Source organism: Mustelus asterias, chromosome 7 (assembly GCF_964213995.1).
Source record: "Mustelus asterias chromosome 7, sMusAst1.hap1.1, whole genome shotgun sequence".
Lineage (NCBI taxonomy): Eukaryota > Metazoa > Chordata > Chondrichthyes > Carcharhiniformes > Triakidae > Mustelus > Mustelus asterias.
In genome coordinates, this window is record NC_135807.1 from 135,737,623 (window position 1) to 135,759,830 (window position 22,208).

General features: G+C 42.2%; 1 protein-coding gene across 2 annotated transcripts in view; it reads right to left on the bottom strand.

Annotated features, from left to right (window-relative positions):
• Window positions 1-840: 840 nt before the first annotated feature.
• The window catches only part of tbc1d31 (TBC1 domain family, member 31), a 40,352-nt gene continuing 18,984 nt past the window's right edge, over window positions 841-22,208 (bottom strand). For both annotated transcript variants that reach the window (XM_078216880.1, XM_078216881.1), the window contains 17 exons: window positions 21,394-21,553; window positions 20,266-20,466; window positions 19,318-19,512; window positions 17,176-17,255; window positions 16,133-16,279; window positions 15,338-15,471; window positions 15,097-15,230; window positions 14,151-14,330; window positions 13,182-13,414; window positions 12,107-12,259; window positions 9,531-9,666; window positions 8,263-8,355; window positions 7,642-7,782; window positions 6,739-6,933; window positions 4,493-4,634; window positions 3,564-3,689; window positions 841-1,203 (listed from right to left, as the gene is read on the bottom strand). In XM_078216880.1, the coding sequence (XP_078073006.1) occupies window positions 1,088-1,203; window positions 3,564-3,689; window positions 4,493-4,634; window positions 6,739-6,933; window positions 7,642-7,782; window positions 8,263-8,355; window positions 9,531-9,666; window positions 12,107-12,259; window positions 13,182-13,414; window positions 14,151-14,330; window positions 15,097-15,230; window positions 15,338-15,471; window positions 16,133-16,279; window positions 17,176-17,255; window positions 19,318-19,512; window positions 20,266-20,466; window positions 21,394-21,553 (2,566 nt within the window). In that variant the 3' untranslated portion in view covers window positions 841-1,087. The remainder of the gene's footprint in view (window positions 1,204-3,563; window positions 3,690-4,492; window positions 4,635-6,738; window positions 6,934-7,641; window positions 7,783-8,262; window positions 8,356-9,530; window positions 9,667-12,106; window positions 12,260-13,181; window positions 13,415-14,150; window positions 14,331-15,096; window positions 15,231-15,337; window positions 15,472-16,132; window positions 16,280-17,175; window positions 17,256-19,317; window positions 19,513-20,265; window positions 20,467-21,393; window positions 21,554-22,208) is intronic.

Below are 22,208 nucleotides of genomic sequence, written 5' to 3' on the forward strand. Positions count from 1 at the left end.
CCTTCCGAATTCCCTGTTGGATTTACTGGTTTTAGATTCTCCCTCCCCCTTTCTCTCTCTCTCTCCTCCCCTCCCTACCAAGTGGCAAATCTGCCCTAACAAACCCTTGAAGAGGTGGAATTGGTCTGTCCTTGGGTGGAATGGACTGTGTGCCTGCCAACTTTCTTAGAGAGGAGAGCTAGGTAAATAAGGCTGGGTCAGTTCAAGAGCATGTGGCACAGGAGAGTTGGGCAGGTGGGGGATGTGAGTGGAAGAGGGTGTTACAGTGAAGGAAGGTGTGGGGGGTGGGGTGGGGGGTGTGTGAGTGGAAGAGGGTGTTACAGTGAAGGAAGGTGTTTTAAGGTTGTTAGCATACCAGATGTGCATCAGGTCAACCTTGTAGTCATACTACAGGACAGGAAGATAATGTAATGGAAGGGATCTTGAGTGCTAGTGCCTGTGTTGGATAACAAGACTCATTTTGAAAATTAGCGAGAGTCTCTTTTTAAAATGGCAACGATAAATGTTGACATATTGTGGAGGAGTGGCTGGGATATCCCGTACTCGTGAGAATTAGCAGTCACAGCTTTCTATTTGCTTTACTTAACCGCACTTCAGACCTGGGGACTCCAGCTGTGAAGCCACCCCCCAGCTGACAAGTGATGTCCTGGGGTCTAAGCCTAATCAGTTCCCTCCTACTGTAAACCTCACTTGCCCAAGGAAGGAGTCAACCCAGCGGAGCCCTGAACTGCAGCAACTGTCACATCTCACCGCAATGCTCCAGAGTGGGACAAAGGGATTAAAGCTTCAATTACACAGGCATGAGAACACAGCATCTTTTCAAAGGAGCAAACTCTAAGTACCTTAAAAATTCCCTGCGGTTTTATTACCAAATCTGTACAATAGCAGCATTTTTAAAAAAAACACAATCATGATATGCACATCTTAACCACTCTGTACATAACTACAACATTAAAACTCGATTTCACATCAATCGAGTCAAAATCAAAGAGCAATCAATATAAACTATCGCACCAAAAGCACTAATATATTAATATTGCATTTTAATAGAGACATTATTTAATGAGTCTGCCCATCTGTCAGAGAGCTACTTGGATATCTCTTGTCGAGCCCGTGTTGCGAGTTTTTGTCTTAGCTCCCGTATTCCAGTCATTAATTCACGCTCTTGGGTTTCCAGGTCAGCTCTTCCTCTGTCTAAAGACACTACAGTAAAAAAACAATATTAAATATCAGAGAAGGGTCAAGGGTCCCACAGTGTCATGGGCCTGAATTTCACGCTTACCTGCCAGCACCCATCATAAGCCCCCTTCTAAAGGTTCAGTGGCCTCCAGATCTCCCCTCCCCACTGGATGCATCCACAAGACCCCCCCCACCCCTCCCTCTCCTTCCCCACCCTCCCCCTCCAACTTACCTTGGCCTTGCCCTCCAGAGCTGCTGGTTAAATCGGATTGGCCAGCAGCTCCCCAGTGAGGGGTGGAGTTTGAAAATGAAATGACCCGCAGGAACTGGGACTCTTGTCGGGTGGTGGGAAGCAGGACCCTGCCATCTGAAATATTCAGGCTGTGATTTCCTTTGCAGAAGAAACTTCAAAGAAAATGTACAATGAAAGCAGATGTGGACATGATCATTCTGCTGTATTTACTGATTTTGCTGGGGGAGGTGGAGGGAATGGAAACTATGGAAACTCTAATTCTCTCATGGGCTGAGAGTCATGCCATGTTCTCTTGCTCCATTCAATCAAGCTACCAACTTCTGGGTCATTAACTTCAAACTGAAAAAATGAAGGTCAACTGTGCCTATTGGTCAAGCAGTAAGGACACCTCAAAGTGCTTTGCTGGCTGTAAAACACTTTGGGCTGCTTGCGGTGGTTAGAATCATATAGAGCACAAGAGGCCCTTTGGCCCATCAAATCTGCACCGACATGCGAGAAACACCTGACCTGCCACCCAATCACATTTATCAATAGAATCATAGGAGGTTGCTGTATAAATGAGAGTCTTTATGTTACGAGAGGAGCTGGAATGGATATTAGAAATATACTGTTAAATTCAGCAGGTCCAGGGCAGAAAAACCAAACAAAAAGTATCAATAAATTTCATTTGAGAAAACAATGCATTTGCAAAGGGGAGGGGGTAATCTTTTATCGTGTGTGAACTCCACCTGCAGTCAACGTGTAAGAGAACGGGTGGAATATATTAAAATAGAATGGTGCCTGCTTCAGAGTAGCTGCCCTGGTGCACAGCCTTGCTTTCCACTCAGGTTCCATTTCAGTTTACTACATGGCAATAAAGTATAAAATATCAGCAAATGGAGGTTTACTGGGAAGGCCTTGCTCTCAGGGTGTGAGCAATACAATTAGGCTATTTTTATTATCCATCTCCAATTTCCATTCAGGGCTTGGATGTACACAAGTCAGTAGTTTCTACGGACACTTTCTTTAATGTTAATTTATAACATTCAGTGGCGGATGGATGAGACCCTTAAAGTGGGCATCATTGGCAGTGGGATGGGAAGATTTTCCATGAGCCTACCTGCCGCGGACTTTCCAACCTGCCACTCTCTCAAATGCAATTAAAATGGAGTCATTGCTTGAGCAGGAGCCTGTGTGGGTCAGTGAGCACAGGGATGACTGGTGACTGGAACTTGGTGCGAGTTAGGACACGGACAGCAGTGTTTTGAAACCATGTGCTGCTGCAGCATTGCTCACAAGCCAGAGCGTGTCTGTCCAAAAAGATCATTCTGCACAAGTCTACTCTTCTGTACTCTGACTTTAGGCGTGAATGTCTATTCAATAAGATGTGTACTGTACAATGATGCTCACTTCGAACTGAAGGATCAGTAGGAATCAGCATGGTGTAAGAAGGTTGCATTGACAGGACCTCTGGAGGTGAAATGATGCTTCAAGATATACTTGCCTTTAGAAAGCGTGTGTGTGGTGGAATCTGATACCAAATACAATCAGAGTGTGGAACATATAGTAAAATAGACTAAAACTCAATTACTCAAAATTGTGTTATTTCCTTGTTCAAAAAAATAAGGGGAGTATGATAAACTTAGGCCAGTTCGTCAGTGGTTGTGAAGCTTTTAGAAAAATATAATAATCCAGGTGAAATGAAGTGTGACTTGGAAAAGCATGGACAATTAATGGAAAACCAAGGCATCTGATACAGTGCCACAGATTAGACTCATTAGCAAAACTGATACCTATGGAATAAAAAGGTGCTGTAGTAGCAGAGGTACAAAATTAGCTAATGGATAGAAAACTGAAAATAAGAACAAAAATGTGGGAAAAACCCAGCAGGTCAGGTAGCGTCCTTGGAGAGAGGAAGTGTTAATCTTCTAGGTCAATGATCATTCATTAGAACGCAAGTTCTCGATGATCTCAGGTCACAGATGTGGTTGGCTCAGTTGGCTGGTGTGGATCAGACTGGCGTGGGGTTCAATCCCGGAGTCCTGTCCTGGCAGGGGTGGATTTGGGATCTGCGTCCTCCCTACCCACGGTGGAGGTTGTGGCACCGTCAGCTGGACCCACCTTTGGACTCGGAACTGAAGAGCACACTTACACTGAACTGAGGAGTCCAGAGACACATTGTTCAAACAGAGACTGCCAGCAATTTGCTCTCCACTGCCTTGTAATGGATCCCTTCTTTGTTGTATTAGACATTTAGCACTGGTGTCACAAAGCCTCTCTGGAGAAGGGAAAAAAAAGGCAAACTCACAAACCATTGCAACTGATTTAAATTTAAAAATGTTTTAGCAGAAATTATCCTCACACGGGGAACAAGAATGTTGCTCAGTAACAATGTTCCGGCGCTGAAAAACACATTCACATTCATTTCTGAAAATTATTTAATTCCATTCCTGCTTCTGTCCCATCAGGATAAGTTTTGTTTTAATCATCAACTGATCTTTACTGGTGTCACTGACTGGCTACTCAGAGGTGCAAAAAGAACAGGCATGTTGGGCTGAATGGCCTCCTTTGGTGTGGTATGATTTGAACTCCGTATGACAGGGCTTCCCCTCATTGACAGGGAGCAGCCTGTCTTTCCGTGGTTTTTCTCAGTCACTGTAGAGTCCAGCTAAACTCAGAAACTTACAACACGGTATACAGAGGGAGGAAAATAACACCAGCTTCTCATTTTGTGAAGACAGTGTTTTGAGAGCTGAGGACCGTTGCATTACAGAAGCACTGCTGCCAACGCAACTGGCCGTGCTTCGCAAAGGTCTAACAAAATACTGAGCTGGTTTGTGGTGATTTTGCATGCTGTACAATAGTTCACACTTCTTCTGAGCACCTTTGCGAAAGCAGTCGATTTGAGTATCTCTCACCTGCCTCCACAACCACAAGCCTCAATTTCCAGTTCTTTAAGGGGTGTTACACCAGTTGGGCAGAAAGTAAAACTCCTTCAAGTGCCAACGAACCAGCTATCCATGCCCAGCGTTTTGTTTATCTCTGCCTCTAATAACATTGAGAAACTATTTGGATGTTTACCAAGTACGCTTTTGTACGGATCACCACCATGTTCTACTGCTCGACACGTTTCATCCAATGGTGGTGGCCTTCGAGCATTGGGAGCAGCCCTCTCTTGCTGTGATGCTTTTAGCTGAACATGCCTTTCAACAACTTCATCCCACTGCACAAAGAAACAAAATTAAAGAGACGTTAGAGTTACACCAAAATTAAGTTTAAAATCCCCTCTCTATCCCACACCCTACAAAATGATGGGCGTAAGAAACAGGAGTAGGTCATTGAGCCCTTCAACCCCACTCTGCCACTCATTGAGATCATGGCTAATGGGTGACTCTATGGTTAGCACTACTCCCTCACAGCGCCAGGGACCCAGGATCGATTCTGGCCTCAGGTGACTGTCTGTGTGGAGTTTGCACATTCTCCCCGTGTCTGCGTGGGTTTCCTCCGGGTGCTCCTGTTTCCTCCCACAGTCCAAAGATGTGCAGGTTGAGTGGATTAGCCATGGTTAATGTGTGGGGTTATGGGGAGAGGCATGGGTGGGATGCTCTTTTGGAGAGTCGGTGCAGAATGGCCTCTTTCTGCTCTGTAGAGATTTTGTGGTTCCTACCTCAACAGCATTGTCCTGCATCATCCCCGTATTCCTTGATGTTTATAACATGCACCAAGTATCAATCCAGATGGGATGGGGCGAGGTCCCGAAAGCAGATTTTAGGGAGTTAGGAAGGAAATTAAAAAGCAGGGCTTTGAGCAGTGGTTTCGGGATTACTCCCTGTGCTAGTGAGCGTAGGAATGTTTGAGTGATTGAACAAGTGGCTGAAGAATTGGTGTATTAGGGAGGGCATTGAGGAAGGACAGGCAAAAAGGAAAAGGAGATGGTGATGCAGTGACAGAAAGAGGTGTGATTAGTAACGGAGAATCTCGGAACGGAAGAACAAAATGTGGAATCTGTTTGGGTGGAGATAAGAAACAGCAAGGGGTGGCAAACATTAGTAGGAATTACTTACAGGCTAAAAAACATAGTGAGTGTGGGTCATGGTATTAGTCAGGAGATTAGAGAAATATTTAGTGTAATACAGTAATGATGGATGACTTAAATCTGCACAAGAGTGGGTAAACGTAATGCATGAATTTCTGGAATGTATCAGGGATGGTTTTCTAGAGCAGTATGTTGAGGAACCGACTAGAGAACAGGCTATTTTAGATCTATCATTTCGGTCAAGTATTATGTAATGAAAAAGGACTAATTAATAATCTTGATGTAAAAGGACCCTTAGGGATGAGTGACCATAATATGATAGAATTTTACATGTTTGAAAGTGAGGTAGTTCAATCTTAAGCCAAGTGTTAAATTTGAGGAAATTATGAAGCACGTGGGACAAATTGGTTGAGGGCAGTTATGTAAAGGTATGACAGAAAATGCTGGAAAATCTCAGCAGGTCTGGCAGCGTCTGTAAGGAGAGAAAAGAGCTGACGTTTCGAGTCCAGATGACTCTCATCAAAGCTTTGAAACAGAACTAGTGTTTTGAGTCCGTATGGCTCTTCTTCAGAGGAAATTAGTATTAGCAAGAAAGTTGTATTGGATAGATTAATGGGACTGAAGGTTGAAAAATCCCCGAAACCAGATTTCTACATCCCAGCATGTTGAAAGAGGTAGCTATGGAGATGGCGGATGCATTGGTAATCAATTCCATAGGTTCTGAAATGGTTCCTGTAGATTAGAAGATAGCCCCACTATTCCAGAAGGGTGGGAGAGAGAAAGTAGGGAACCTACAGACCTGTTAGCCATGCATCAGTAGTAAGGAAAATGCCTGAATCTATTATAAAGGATGTAATAAATGGATAGTTGGATAATGACGACCTGATTTGGCAAAGTCACCATGATTTATGAATGGAAATCACGTTTGATAAACCTGTGGGAGCTTTTGAGGATGTTATTAACAGAATTGATAAAGGGCTGAGAGTGATTTAGCAACACGATTATAGAAATTCAATCATGTGGCTCATTGTAGTTTTATAATCTGGATGAATACAATAGTTCAATTTACAATATAAATACCCAGCATGGACCGATTCAGACAGTATAAACGTTTAGTCATTTGCCTAACCTCAATATAATCTAACATTCTGAAATATTATAAGATAATTGTGCCTTCCAATGGAACATCTTATTCTCAATTTAAATTGAAGGGGTGGGGTGGAGACATACGTTCGTGAATAGAAAGACCATTTTACAAATATGTTCCACTTTCACACCGGACATTACTCACCTGTTTGCCTTCAACATCCTTCATTGCCTGCAGCAGCTTGGTTTGCCTTTCTCGGTTCTCACTGGCAAGGTGTGCCAACTCTGCTTGGCATTTCTCCTGATCCAAATTGTACATCCTTTGCCTGTGCAGCATCTGTGCTTGCCAACCCACATTGGCAGACAGCTGATCAGCTTTGGCCAACTCCCCTTCATTATTCTGGTCAGCAATGTAACAGATTTACAACAATGAGAAAAAGAGAGTGTACATTCACTGTTGGTTTTAAGTGTCTCCACAGAGTACAAAAATATTTTTGAAACATTTGCCCGGCGTATACTTTGTAAAGAAATACTTTTCAGGCAAAACCTGAAATTCCTATCCACTCTGGTTGTCACAGTCGCAATTCTGAGTCAGAATTGTATCTGTCACAACGGTGATCTAACTTAAAACTGAAAAAACTGGTGGCTTCTTGTAAATTCCCGTGTGCACGTTAGTGATATATCAGCTGTAACTACAGCACAACAATCCAAACACCGAGACTCTGAATAAACTGAATTGTCGGTGTAGTTTCGTTCCCATGCCCAACCTGCTCTCTAAGATATTTATATTAACATAAAGCCTAGCTTGATGCACAATAAAACAAAACTTCTGGTGTACAGAAAATTGTGAATACATTTTCTTGTTCTTTTCATTTGTTCATACTGGTGAAGTGGTGGAAGCATTTCCAGACTGATTAACAGTGACAGGCTGTGATGCCATGGCTGTAATCACCACCAAGTTTGCAGATGATACAAAGTTGGATGGGAGGGTGAGCTGTGAGGAGGATGCAGGGATGCTTCAATGTAATTGGGACATAATAAAATTGGGAGAGAGCTTGAATGGCAACAGCAAACCATCATTATTACCAGGGAACTGCTCATGACGTACCTCATAATTCTCAACACTGGGATCCTGGTCCATCTCCAGCATCCTCTTGAACCTCTGTTCTTCAACATCTGCCTTGATCCAATTGGTATCCAAGTGTCCCTTCACATCCCGTGTCACAGCCACCTGCTCCTTGGCTAGTTGCTGAAATTATATTTTTATTACTGTAGCTTGGAGTTTTTTTTAATATTCCGTACTATTTATGTTAAAGTTTGGTGAGTGGAACCAGAGATAGCTGAACCATAGAATGTATACACACCATATGGTACATTGATCTTTTGAATATTTGAGAGATTGACTCTGTTCAAAGTGTTTAAGACTGTAAGAACACTTACGTTTCTCAGCATCTTCTTTTTGAAGTTAAACATGCTTTAAGGATAAATATAGTCTACAGGACGTACGGACACATGAACTGATCAGCTAGTAATTAAGTGCTCTTATGCAAGGTCTGACTGGAGCAAAAGATTTTAAAAATGCATTTTAGTCCATTGGATGTAACCAATTAGCTTTTCACCAATTAAGCTTAAAATAAGATCAATAATGATGGATTAATATTTAGCCTCTGCTACGCTCATATTTCAGACATACGTTATAGTGAATGCGGTAGATAAGAGTATTGCTTACTTGCTCAAATATTTTTTTTTGCATCGCTAGTTCCATATTTCTGACTTCAATGTCCTGAATTAAGGCAGCAGTTTCCTTGTTTCGAAGAACAACCTTAAAACAAAGAGACATTCCGCACTTCAATAAAACACATGAAACAACAAGGAGTTTGGTGGGAGCAGGGACGGGTGTGGATCAAGCCTGCATTTCCCCAACAAGATAAGTTTCTAACTTTAGCCACATATTCATAGGGAACTGATATTCTTCACAATTATCCTCCACGTGGTGCAGAAGGAAATATCAGCCCAGATGGTTGTTACTCACCTACCTGAAGCAGGTTAATAAATAGTACTCTTCGGGTAGATTCATGAATGGTGTGGGCAGAAAATGATGTAAAATGCATAATTCAAGATAAATTAGGAAGGTATTATTACAGGTAACATTGCAACTAACAATTTCTCTACGCGAATATCACTGTTTAACATGTTCATAAGGGAAAGAGTAGGTGGGACCACAATAGCTTGTATTTTTATAGAGCTTTAATGTAATAAAATGTCTCAAGGAGTGTATTAAATAAAATATGATAAATGAGCCACATTAGGAGATATTAGGACAGGCGCCCAAAAGGTTGGTCAAAAAGTAGGTTAAGGAGTGTCCCAAAAGGAGGAAAGAGAGCTGGAGAGGCAGTGAGGTTCAGGGAGAGAATTCCAGAATGTACAGCCTTGGCAGCTGAAGGCACAGTCACAACAGTACAGCAACAACAGCCAGGGATGATCAAGAAGCCACATTTAGAGAAACACAGGCATCTTGGGAGGTTTGTGGGGTGGAGGAGGTTTCAGAGCTAGGGAGGGGCGAGGCCAGGGAGGCATTTGAAGGCAAGGATTTTAATATTTGTAACAGTTTGTAAGAATTAGTAACGGATTTTGTCGCTGCACTTTGGTAGTAAAACCACAAAAGTTGATCCATTGTGTACAGACTTTGAACAGCCAGGCCAACCAATCTTTACACTTGCATTCAGGCTCACAGAGGTTGTGGGGGGGGGGGGGGGGGGGGGAGGGGGGGAATAGAGCAGTATTAGTTGCTCATATACATCCTCATAACTGATTTATAGAGCGGCAAAGGAGTGGGAACAAGATGGCAATCTACCCAGAAAATACAAAGTCAGAAAACGGAGGGACTAGCCTAATGCTGGAAATAAAAACTTTAAAGACAGACCATCAAAACATACTGGGTCCAGTTTCTCTCACAAATTAATGTTAACTGAGATGAATGAAATAGTAATCACAGACCTTCCTATCAATCTCATCATCAAGCCTCCTTAATTCAGATTTCTGTTGTTCCTGCTGATGTTTCAGGAAGCGTCTGTGTGCTGCATCCAAGACTTGAAGCTCTTTTACCTTCAATTCACGCTTCATAGCAGCAAGTCTTCAGAGAAGGAATATAATATGAAATAAAGGAAAAACACTGCCTAGGGTTTATAATTTACAGCAGATTAATGTTTAGAATTGCATTCAATATGTACATTTGGGTTACTTACCAGTCATAGAATCATAAAATCCTTACAGTGCAGAAACAGGCCATTCGGCCCATCAAGCCGGCACCGACAACAATCCCACCCCAGGCCCTATCTCCATATTCCCACATATTTACCCCACTAGTCCCCCTGACACAAAGGGGCATGAGTATGGCAAATCCAGCTAACCGGCACATCTTTGGAGTGTGGCAGGAAACCGGAGCACCCGGAGGAAAACCACGCAGACACGGGGAGAATGTGCAAACTCCACACAGACAGTGACCTGAGGCCGGAATTGAACCCGGGTCCCTGGCGCTGTGAGGCAGCAGTGCTAACCCACTGTGCCGGCGTGCTGTACTAATTTGTTCATTTACTTTCATCAATGTAAGAGTTTAATTTCATCTTTATTGAAATCAATGGGGTAGTAATATCAATAGACTAACTGGCTGGCTCAAGTGACAGCTGTGGCTCAGTGGGTTGGGTTGCACTCCTGCCTCCTGAGTCAGAAGGTTGTGGGTTCAAGCCTCACTCTGGGGACTGGAACACAAATTTGAGGCTGAATTTACATCTTTGTCTTCTCAAGTGCATGTAAAAGCTCCTACGCTATCAAAGGGTTAGGGCTAGCCCTTTATCGTTAGTTGGTCCTTACTTTTTTACTGTTTGTGAGACCTTACCAAGTGCAAATTGCCGAACACAATTCCTACATCACACTCTAAAGGTACTTAATTTGCTGTGAAGCACACTGGGACCTCATGAGCCTGTCAAAGACTGAAATGCTTTCTTTTTACGTGTATTTTAAGTTAATTTAACAGCACAAGAAATCAAATGATTACATCTTTGGTGAAATCATTAATTTAACATGCCGTGGAAAAGAGGTTGAACTCCTGTGGGAACAGGATTCCGTCACGGAATCATGTAATTGTAGAGTATGAAAGCAGCCCCTCAGAGCTGCTGGAATTCTCAGCCTAATTTTGGTGGACTCGTGTGTCCAGAGAGTGGGGCTCGAGTGCATGGTCTTCTGACTCCCGAGGCCCCTGAACCAAAGCTGAGACTTACAAAACCTAAGCGTAGTAACAAGGAAAATACCTGCAGCCTGTAACAACATTTGAAAAGACAAACAGCAAAGAACTTTGAAGGAAGAATTAACGTGGGAGATAATACACAATAAACGTGGACAAGAAACAAAATCTGCCCTATGGTCATCAGTGCCAAAAGTAGTACTAACAGCAGGGTTCTGGTCAGGTCAATACCCCTGGTCAAATAGTCTCAAGCACACATTCTAGACTCTCAAGTGAAGAATGACCATTTAACCAACATGCTGCTGTTGCAGTAAAACCATTCGTCAGCACAAGGCATTGGTTCACAGAGTGGAAAGAGAAGGATGTAAAGCATACGTATGTCCACTGCAAGTATGAATACTAAATATAAAATAGCTCAACTGTTTCAGATATTCGTGGCATGCCAAATCCACACAGCCTTCAGGGCGGCGCGGTGGCACAGCGGTTAGCACTGCTGCCTCACAGCGCCAGGGTCCCGGGTTCAATTCCCGGCTTGGGTCACTGTCTGTGTGGAGTTTGTACATTCTCAGTGTCTGCGTGGGTTTCCTCCCACAGTGCAAAGATGTGCGGGTTAGGTTGATTGGCCATGGTAAATTGACCCTTCGTGTCAGGGTAAGGTAAATAAGTAGGGTTATGGGGATAGGGCCTGGGTGGGATTGTGGTTATTGTAGACTCAATGGGCCGAATGACCTCCTTCTGCACTGTAGGGATTCTATGAAAACAATCAAGTTATCTAGTGAAAACAATCTGATTGGTAAATGGGAGCTTGATTGCAGTATATTTAAAGCTAGCCATTTCAGTTTGGGATGCAGCAACCCCTTGTGATAAAACCTGAACAGTGTGTAAACTGGATTAAAATATACACACAGGTAGCAAATATTTCAAATAAATATATATATATATATATATATATAATATATATATAAAACTGCATAGTGAGAATTTCTGGTAGATATGCATGCAACAGACCAAACATAAAACACGCTGGGGAAAGGTTTTCCGACAATTACTATTCCATATCATGACTGTATATTCACAATAATGTAAAATATTCCAGGATAAAAGCAAAATACTGCTGATGCTGGAATCTGAAACTAAAATAGAAAATGCTGGAAAATCTCAGCAGGTTTGACAGCGTCTGTGGAGAGAGAATACAGAGCTCTGACGAAGGGTCATCCAGACTCGAAACGTTGGCTCTATTCTCTCTCCACAGATGCTGTCAGACCTGCTGAGATTTTCCAGCATTTTCTGTTTTTGTAAGATATTCTAAACTGGGCACACAGCTGCAGATTACCTCACTCTCTGTTCTACAAGTTTCTGCTCCTCTTCAAGTAGAATCTTTCTCCTCTGTTCCTCAGCCTCCTGGAGTAACTGCTGTTGTTGGTACCAGGCTGCATTTTCAGCCTGCCTCTTGACACTTTCAGCTTGCATCCCGTGCGCCAACTGCCTGAGCAGACCACAAGAGCAAATATTAATGAGTCAGCTAGGATAATGTTTCCGCTGGACCTTTAGCAGAAGCACCAATTAACAAGTGATTGGGCAAAAAAAAAAAAGAGCGCTCATCCATATGCATAGGAATAGGAGGAGGCCATTAAGCACCTTGAGCCAGTTCCATAAGTCTATTATATCGTAGATGATATATGTTTTAATTCCATTTACCAGCCTTGGTTTCAAAATTCTTAACACCCTTGCCCAATCTCAATTTTGAAACTTTCACTTCAACCCCTGCCTCAACAGCTCCTCGGGGGGAAGTTGTGCAGATTTCCCTTGTGTGGAAAAAGTGCTTCCTGGCATCACTCCTGAATAGCCATGCGGTGGAGATGCTGGCATTGGACTGGGGTGGGCACAGTAAGAAGTCTCACAACACCAGGTTAAAGTCCAACAGATTTATTTGGAATCACGAGCTTTCGGAGCACTGCTCCTTCATCAGGTAACCTGGTGTTGAGACTTCTTACTGTGCTCACTCCTGAATGGCCTAGCTCTGATTTTCAGCCCCCTCCCACCAGTGGAATCAGATTCTCCCTCCACCCTGTGCAGTCTTTTAATCACCTTAAACACCACTTAAGAATTGCTATGGGTTTATCTGCAATACAACAGTAGCATCACTGCAAGGTAGTTTCACTATGGATCAATGTTACAGTTATGGTACAATGCAGCCTGAATGCAGACAAGGCCCAAACGGAGTTGGAGTAGCAAGTTCTCTGGGAGAGGAAGGCAATAACACAGGTTTAGTGTCCGCATGAAGCTGAAATTGTTTCCGCACCAATGCTAAATCTGTAGTGGAAACATAAAAATCTAGTGCCTACTTATGCAGCTGGAGTAAAGGGAGAAAACAAAACTTGTCTCTTAAACTTCACTTTTAGGTTTACCTTTCTTTTAAATATTCCAACTCCTCCTGCCAGATCCTCTCTCGTTCTTTAGTCTGATAGTCAACAACAAACTTTGGATATTTGTTAAATATTGGATATTGCCCTTTGGTTAATGGTACAAAGTCATCCAACATGCGCCTGGGGTGAATATCCTCAGGTGTGATATCCATGAGATGGTATGCTTCTTTGATCACGGCATCTAAGTCCAGGTTGTTACGGTGATGGAAGAAATGCTGTGTCAAATAAAAGATTGTCTGAATTTTCCAGGTAATGTATAAAACCTCCACCCCACACTTCCAAACATGTCATAAATAGCCATTTTCCATAGGATTATAATACAAAATCTTCGGGCTAAAAAAGCATTACTTTGTAAAATTAGTGACAGGGCTGCAGGGTGATCAGCAGAGAATACAGATCTTCCTCCTTTTGGTGAAGTCTGTGCATTCGGTATCAGTGCTGAAATAGTTTCATATCCCACTACAATTCCTCTAATCAATTTTAGTCTCTCCAAAATCCTGTTGGGTCTGCATTCTTGGGATCGAGTAGATCCCAGCTGATTCCGATTCTCTGCTCTGTCCCTGCACAGGACTTATTTTAAACTGCTGTTATTTCTGGATCCAACTGACTAATATGACGTATGAATTCTATGAGATTTAATTATGAACTAGATTGATTCCTTGGATGACAGGGTTGTCCTCGGAGAGACCGAGTAGAATGGCACTATACTCTCTGGAATTTAGAAGAATCAGAGGCAATGTACCTTCTATTTTGGGGGGGGGGGGGGGGGGGAAAGAGAGAGAGAGAGAGAAAGAGGGCAGGGAATGTGTAGCCCCTTTAAATCTTTTTGCACAGCAACTTAAAAAGGGCCAAGTTGTACACGGCCTGTGAGCTGCTGTGCAACTTGGATGGAACATTGCTATGCAATCCTCTATAATCAACATTGAGCACAATTTGACTTTTTCTTCTCACCTCAAGGTCTTCTTTAATATTGCACTGGAGTAAAGGAGTCCGTGAGCAAATTAAATAGGCTGCTACTGCCACCAGCAGGAAGGATGGATGATTGGAGAAAACATTATCAAATAGTTTAAGCCACTCCTCTCTCGTTAGCACCTCCGAGAAAAGTGTTTCCATAAGAGGCCAGGCATATAACTGGACAGAAGAAAGATAGGTGAATATTAAACAAAACAAACTGAAGATTCAACAGTATTACTTCAAATAACCAAAAAAAAAGGTTAACAACCATTAATAACCAGAAGCAAATACCTAGATTTTGTTCTGGGCAGATTTCAGAATTTTTAGACCCAATTGACGATCAGCCCAAGTACATTATAGATAACACCATGTGCAGTGACTTGTGATATTAAAAATGAAAGGAACACTCCGAGCCAATAAACCAAAAACTTGATCATTGTACTGGGTTTGGGGGTGAATTAGTGACTTGTGTCTGAAGCTAATCTAGAGATACAGGACAAAGGTTTCCTAGTCAAATTAATTTCACTGGGACAGGGTCAGCTACAGTTCTGTAAAGAAAAAAAATGTTCGGTATTTAACACTAAATTTCTGTTCCATTCTGGAGGCCAGAGGAATAGCTGCAGAAGGAATATCACTCTGGTGCCATAGTAGGTTCTCCCAGGGTTGGGGATTAGAGCGACTTGGTAACGGAGCTTCATTCTAGAGTCAGATATGCTATGCCTGAATTAAGTATGCCCTGCTCCCTCATTAGTTTCCATTACATTATGTTCAAATCAACTCAGTGAGAAGGAAGGTGGGATCAGGATATTGAATTGGATGATCAGTCATGATCATAATGAATGGCGGAGTAGGCTCAAAGAGCCAAAAGGGCTCTTATTTTCTATGTTTCTATAAGTCACAGTAAAAATTTGGTAAAACAAGAGAATGAAGATTAGCTTGCTACCTGTGAGGTTATGTTGTATTTCACCAAATGCCGCAGCAGTTCTTTGTCATGGTGAGCCAGGATATTCTCAACCACACTGAGGATATTTATTGGAGGATTTGGAAAGTACTCAAACCAGTGTTGACACCAGCTTACTAGAAAATAGGTAAAGATGAAAGATTATACCTACAGTGCGTTTAGCCTTGATAGTAAAACTTTCCCCCCGCCCCACCAACCAAGAAGCTGCCCAACTCTTACTTACTTATTACGGTAGCAACAACTTCAAACCCAATTAACTGGTTGTTTTGAAAGAGTTTGACAAATGGAAATGCGAGCAGTGGAAGGTAAGAGACCTCAGAAAAGATGGCTGACCAGTGAGCCATAGCTGACAAAACCCTGGAGAATAAAACAGACAGTCACTTGCTAGTACAGAATTTGAAATATCCTGTAAAGGGAGACATGCTGCTGAAACTTTTTGTTAAGGACTTGAGTAGCCCAGCCAGTGGTGGTACTATGAAGCTACTCTTGCAGGGAACATCAAAGTTCCCCACCCAGCGTACATTCAACCCCTCCGAGCTTCCTCCAAGTGATGTTCAACATGGAGGATTACTGATTTGTCAGTTTAGACAATGGGGATGAGGTATGTGGTTAGAAATGAATAAAGTAATAAATTAGACAATTGCAGCAATTATCACTTTTTTCAAAGGCCAAGATAATTGAAGGACAATAAAATATCAAGGCAGGACTGGCAAGCTTTAAATATGCTAAGCTACCGAGCCTTAAGATTCGCATACCCGGACCTGAGCAATTGGTGTTCAAGTTGGTATTTTTGTCTTACCAGATAGCTTCTTGACAAATCCTCCTCAAAATCGTCAAGGCTACAACTTTGGGAATCAGGATTTTAAACAACCAACTTAAACCAGGTAACAGTTACAGAATCAAGGCATGGGTAAGAAAAAAGGATGCTGCTTGAAAATTCTACATTCTAAATCCAGCACATATTCAAGGTAAAGCCTTCCTTGAGCATTTTTGTCACAGATTAAGTTTTGAAACACACCTTTGAAGAATTCTTAAGAGTTTTCGACTTTTGATCGGATACTTTTCATGAATTCCCAGGTATCCAGCATGTGTACCCTTGTCGGTGAGGCTACTGAAAGCTGCGTGGTTCTCAGGTAACTGCAGTAAAGAACGCCAAATAAACATCCTGTAATCCAAACGCAAAATTAAACAGAATCTATAGCATAGAAACAGGCCATTCGGCCCAACTGGTTTATGTTGGTGTTCATGCTCCACACGAGCCTCTTCCCACCCCATCAGCATATTCTCTCGTGTTTATCTAGATTCTCCTTTCCCGTACCTAGATTCTCCTTTAACATATCCATACTATTCACTGTGACTACTCCACGTGATAGAGAGCCCCACATTCTCACCACTCAATGGGTAAAAAAGTGTTTCGCCTGAATTCCCAGTCAGACTTACTAATGACTATCTTATAGCAACTTTTCTGAGGCAAACTGTAAAACATCAAAAGATGCATTATGAATTTACAGGATATAAATCGCTTTCACAATTTGGACCCCTTCATAATTGCTCTCAAAACTCATCTCTCAACTGGGGTAAAAGCTGTTTGTAAAACAGTGCCACACAATGCACAGTGCTGGAGGCCAACTTCAACCATGGCAGCAAGTCTGAAAGGACTACAATTGCCCTCAAGGCTCCTGGGCTAGGAGGGAGAAAATCAACAGCGTTCCTTCTCTTGACAACCAGGTCTATGAATCCTAATGCAAAGTGTGGGTGGATATGCAGATATCGCGCAAGGACCAACATAGGCACGGCTGTGATGTCCCTGCGAACAAATGGACCATATAGACTCACTGTCCATTAACTTTAATTTTAAAGCAATTTGATTTTTCATTGAGTTCAGAACAAACTGAACATGTCAGTATTTGGGGAATGGTGATGAAAGAGAGATATCACCAACAAGCGTTACATCAGACTGCTTGGAATTCCTTCATTTACATTAATCCAACTATCAGACTGTTTTTACATGCAGCTGTAGGTATGAAGTTATTGAGATTTCCTACCATTTCAGCAACGTACCTGTACTTCTCTGGATATTCTCCAAATTCTTTCAGCAGGGCTTGTAGCCGCTTTTTATTCAGACCTGCTGGAAGCGCATTCTGAAATATGAAGAGAAGAAATGACTTTACAGCCTTCTGGACTTAACAATGAGTTCAACAATCTCAGACCATGAACTCTGTCCTCCATTTGATCACTTTTCCCCCCTCTTTTAAAAAAAATTTTCTTTCCCCATTCCCTTCCACAGATGGCCAGCCTATAACTTATTCTTATGTTTTGCTTTCAGAAAGTACTGATCCTTGTTCTGCTATTAGCACATTCTGCCATCTGACCTTTAGGCTGCTATCAGCACTTTCTTTAGTCTTTAACACGATCCATAGCATTCCCTTTGTGCCCATGACATTTTTGTCGAATCTGTCCTGAGCTCCCTTCTATCCCTGATCTTCTATTTTGCTCTACTTATTTCAGAGTATGATATCCATCACATTTCTACCGGTCTTCAACTCTGAAGTCATACAGGCTCGAAAGGTTAACTCTTTCTCTCTCAGATGCTGCCAGACCAATATTTTCTGTTTTTATTACAAATTATTTCTCTTTTCTAAAAAAAAAACGGGGTAAAATATCACGTCATTAATTGAGAATATTTTAACATTTCACAATGTGATCGCAAACTTCTTCAAGATTAAACAAAAAACTGAGGTGGAAAAGGTGCAATCTTACTTTATATTGGATAGTTTTCTGCAGTAATAATACTATCAGAATGAAATCTGCTTTCAGCCATACTGCCCCCGGTGTTTTAGCAGGTAAATACATTGCCCGACAATGAATTTCATCGGCGAGATTAAATCTCTGGAGTGTGGCAAATTATTTGATCTTTCTTTCTATTGCCCAGCTGAGATGTTCTATTTCTATGGCATCTTTCATGACCTTGGGTGTTCTCTTGTCAATTAAGTACTTTTGAGGCGTATTCGCTGCTGTAAATGTAGGAAACCGTTGCTAATTTGCACAGGTTTCAAACTAATTGTGTGACATTTTACCCTCTTTAAAAATAATTTATAATAAAAGTTGGGAAAACTCAGCAGGTCTGGCAGCATCTGTGGAGAGAGAAACAGAGGTAATGTTTCGTGCCTGTGTAACTCTTCTTCAGAGCTGAAGATAGGTAGAAATTGATGAGTTTTATAGGTGGAGCAAAATATTGAAGGGGTGCCAGGGAGAAGACTGCTGCTCTTGTTCAAAGTGGTGTCATGGCACCTTTTACATCCGGTGGAGTGCTCAACCGGAGCCTTGATCTAACTTATGATCCAAGTGACAGCACAGCAGTTCCTAGATACTTTGCAAAGCATTGGCCTGGATTACATGCCCAAGTCCCTGGAGTAAGATATGAATGGTAGTCAACCACTCGCACTGTCTGTACCTTTAAGACTTGATTAGCTGTAAAGACTCGCATTCCAATCATTATTCATTATTCTGTAAATTGAGTTTGTGTCTTTATATGCCCTGTTTGCTGTTTATGAGCAGATCTCCCACTCACCTGATGAAGGACCACCGCTCCGAAAGCTAGTGGCGTTTGCTACCAAATAAACCTGTTGGACTTTAACCTGGTGTTGTTAGACTCCTAACTGTAAGATATGAACCCATGGTCTTCTGATTCAAAGGCGAGGGTGCTACCCACAGAGCCACAGTTGGCACTCTCAGTTTACACCAAAGTGACTAATCTCAGCTGGGTTTTAAAGATGAGAAATGATTAGCCTCAGTGTGCTGGACTTGGGAAGGAATGTGAAAAGAGGAGAACAATTGCCGCCCCATGATTGCAGTTGTGAATGCATTGAAATGATCGAGAGAAAGAGAGAGACAGAGACAGATTGAGACTTTCACCATATAAACTCTCACGCACTCTGGGCAATGTAGTAGAGTGTGCTCAGCACCAATGAAATTGTACTTGTAAAAGAATCAGTGATATTTGGGACAAAATGGGAGGGGAAGCAAAAATTAAATTAGTTTCTCCATATTCTTAACCTATTTCTTAGGCTTCAGCAGATGACTGGTCTTTTAGACAATTTACATGAGTTATAAATTAGTTTTCGCCCGTTGGTTGATTTTGGAGCAATGCTTCCAAAAAATCCAATTTTTATTTTTAAAACTCCCCCGACCCTGCCTTCTGACCTCCTTGTCCTCCATGATGCTGCCAGATGGCTTTAGGACCCTGGTCTGCATTTTCTTCCCAGCTGACTTTCCTCTCAAAGGTCTTGCTACGCTTCCAGACGTCACTCTCATTTTCAGGCCAGACACACCCTTCTGGTTTTGAGAGTCCTTGGTCTTCTCATTGTCTGCAACAACTTTAACCAGAGGAGGCGGAGGCTGGAGGAAACAAAAGCAATTGACGTGAGACAGGAGACCTTCCACCACTTGCAGTGGTTTTGCCCTGACGGACACAGATGAGGAGAAATACTATTAACAAAATTGTCAAAGCAGCAAGTGCCTGCCCCATCACAATATTCTAAGTGTGATGGTGCTGTGAATGAAACAACAGTACAATCGTACTTGATGAAAGATTAGTTATCCCATCAGGATTGTAATGTGAAATAAAGAATTGCCCATTCCTTAAAGGTATTTCATCTCCAAAGCACTTAGTACAATAAATGCTACAAATTGATCAATGAGTACCCCAGCCAACATACTTTGTAAAATAGACCTCAAACATTACACACAAAGAAACACAGACAAGACATATACTCAATCTGAGACAATAATCGATTTTCCCTTTGATAAATGTAACTATGCAGGAATAACAATTTTGGTTTTAAATATTCCATTCATAAAGTACTATCACATTCTTGGGGCATCCCAAAACATCCACAGTACTAAACTACAAAATATGAAATATGTACAAAGGTTCTCCATTCGGTACCTCAATAGCATTTATGAAAGTCAGATAAAAGTAGCCAACCACTTCAACATTTTATTAAATATTATTAACAGCAAATTAAACTTTTAACCTTGCTGTATTTTTATGCTGGTACGAAAATCCTTAAAATCACGACTGAGATTTACAGTGCAATTATCTTTTTACGTCTGTTTGGCTAATATTCCATCCAATAAACTGCCGAATACCTTGTTCAATTCCTGTGACAAAGCCTTAGCACTGTAAATGCTAAGGCTGCCATCCTCCAAGACTGCTGAAATGTAATGTCCATTTGGACTGATTGCCACTGTGTTAATTCCATTGTCAAGGTTTCCAATGTCAAAAAGCAGCTTGCAGGTCTGGACGTTGATAAACCTCATTATGCCATCCTGGCTCAAGACTCCGATGACCTGCAACATTGGTCAAATGCATTACTTGCAGCAGCAAAGGGTAAACTCAAAAAGCAAGGCAATATCAATGGAACAAACTACACACCAATGATACAATAGCCACATTATGTGGTGAATTAAACGTGAAATACTGCATTCACTCAAATTACTCCTGAGAACTATCCAGCCTGTTGATGTTCAAAATCGAGAAATGCCGCTGCTTCCACCCCCACAGCAAAAATAATTACAGGGTTTTTAATCTCCATTGTCCTACCTAGAAGTCTCATAGAATCTTACAGTGCAGGAGGCGGCCATTCAGCCCATTGAGGCTGCACCGACCACAATCCCACCTAGATCCTACCCCCATAACCCCATGTATTTACCCTGCTAATCCCCCGACACAAAGACCAGTTTAGCATAGCCAATCAACCTAACCCACACATCTTTGGACGATGGGAGGAAACGCACGCAGACACGGCGAGAATGTGCAAATTCCACACAGTCACCCAAGGCGGGAATTGAACTCGGGTCTTTGTCGCCGAGGCAGCAGTGCTAACCACTGTTTCACTAATAATCACCTTTGCATGAATCAGCCCCAAATTTGCTTTGCACTGGTTTGAATCCATGTCCCCCGATCCTGCTGTCACAATTTAAACTGAAGTAGTTTCCTAGATTAGCCTTCCTTGCTCTGCTAATTATTTTACACAAGCTGGATTTTCTGTCCATTCATAATTGCTGGCAGTAAATCCAGGTCCCGCATGACCTCGAGTCCTTCTTCATCACTCAGTTCTCAAGCAGTAGGGATCAACCCTCCCATGGCTCTCTACACCAGCTTCTGGTCTGGGACATTACCCACGTCTGGTTAAAACTGGTCTTAGTACTCTAGGTACTGCACAGTGCTGACGTGGCATCATTCAACCAGTACTCCAAACATGAGCTGCTCCTCACCTGGCTTGATCCACCGTCAAAACTGTCGGGGAGAAATTCCAGATGTCGAACAGTCCGTACTTTTGGAGGCATCTGAATTATCCGCTGAAGCTGCCTGGCGTTCAGGCACCAGAGGTGAAGAAAGTTAGATTTTCCTCCTGCTACAAGAGCTCGACCATCCCTGTAAGTATTAAGATTTTGATAGAAATCTCGATTTGTTACATATATATTAATGACATGCAGGCAGCACCCACTTAGAACTCACATCAAGTCCCATTCACCCCTTGTGCTCACTGATCTACACGAGCTCCCTGTCAAGCATCGCCTCAATTCTCAACCTCATATACAAAGTCCTCCATCAATCACCAGGCTCTACAAACCTCAAAACATTTCTGCGCTTCTCCAATTCAGACATCTTGGATCCCCAGTTTTCGTTGCTTCACCACAGGCAGCCGCGGTTTCAACTATCTAGGCCCTAAGTCCTGGAATCCCTCCCTAAAACTCTCATCTTCTCTTTCCTCCTTTCAGTCACTCCTTAAAACCTATGCCCTCGAGCTGCCCCAATATCTCCTTATGTGTCTGAGTGTCACATTTTGTTTAGTAACACTGTGAAGCATCTTGGTATGTTTTACTTTGTTAAAGGCAGTGTACAAATAGAAATTGTTGTTGAGGAAAGGAGTCAGGAGGAAGTTGCATGTGGAATGTTAAGCAAAATACTCCAGTGGCTTAGCAAGTTGAATATCTGAAGAGAGGCAGGCATGGGATATCTCAAGTTTGAGCCCTGCTCCTAGTCAGGTATCCGATCTCAGCCGAGGTCCCAGCTACTCTGTTTGAGA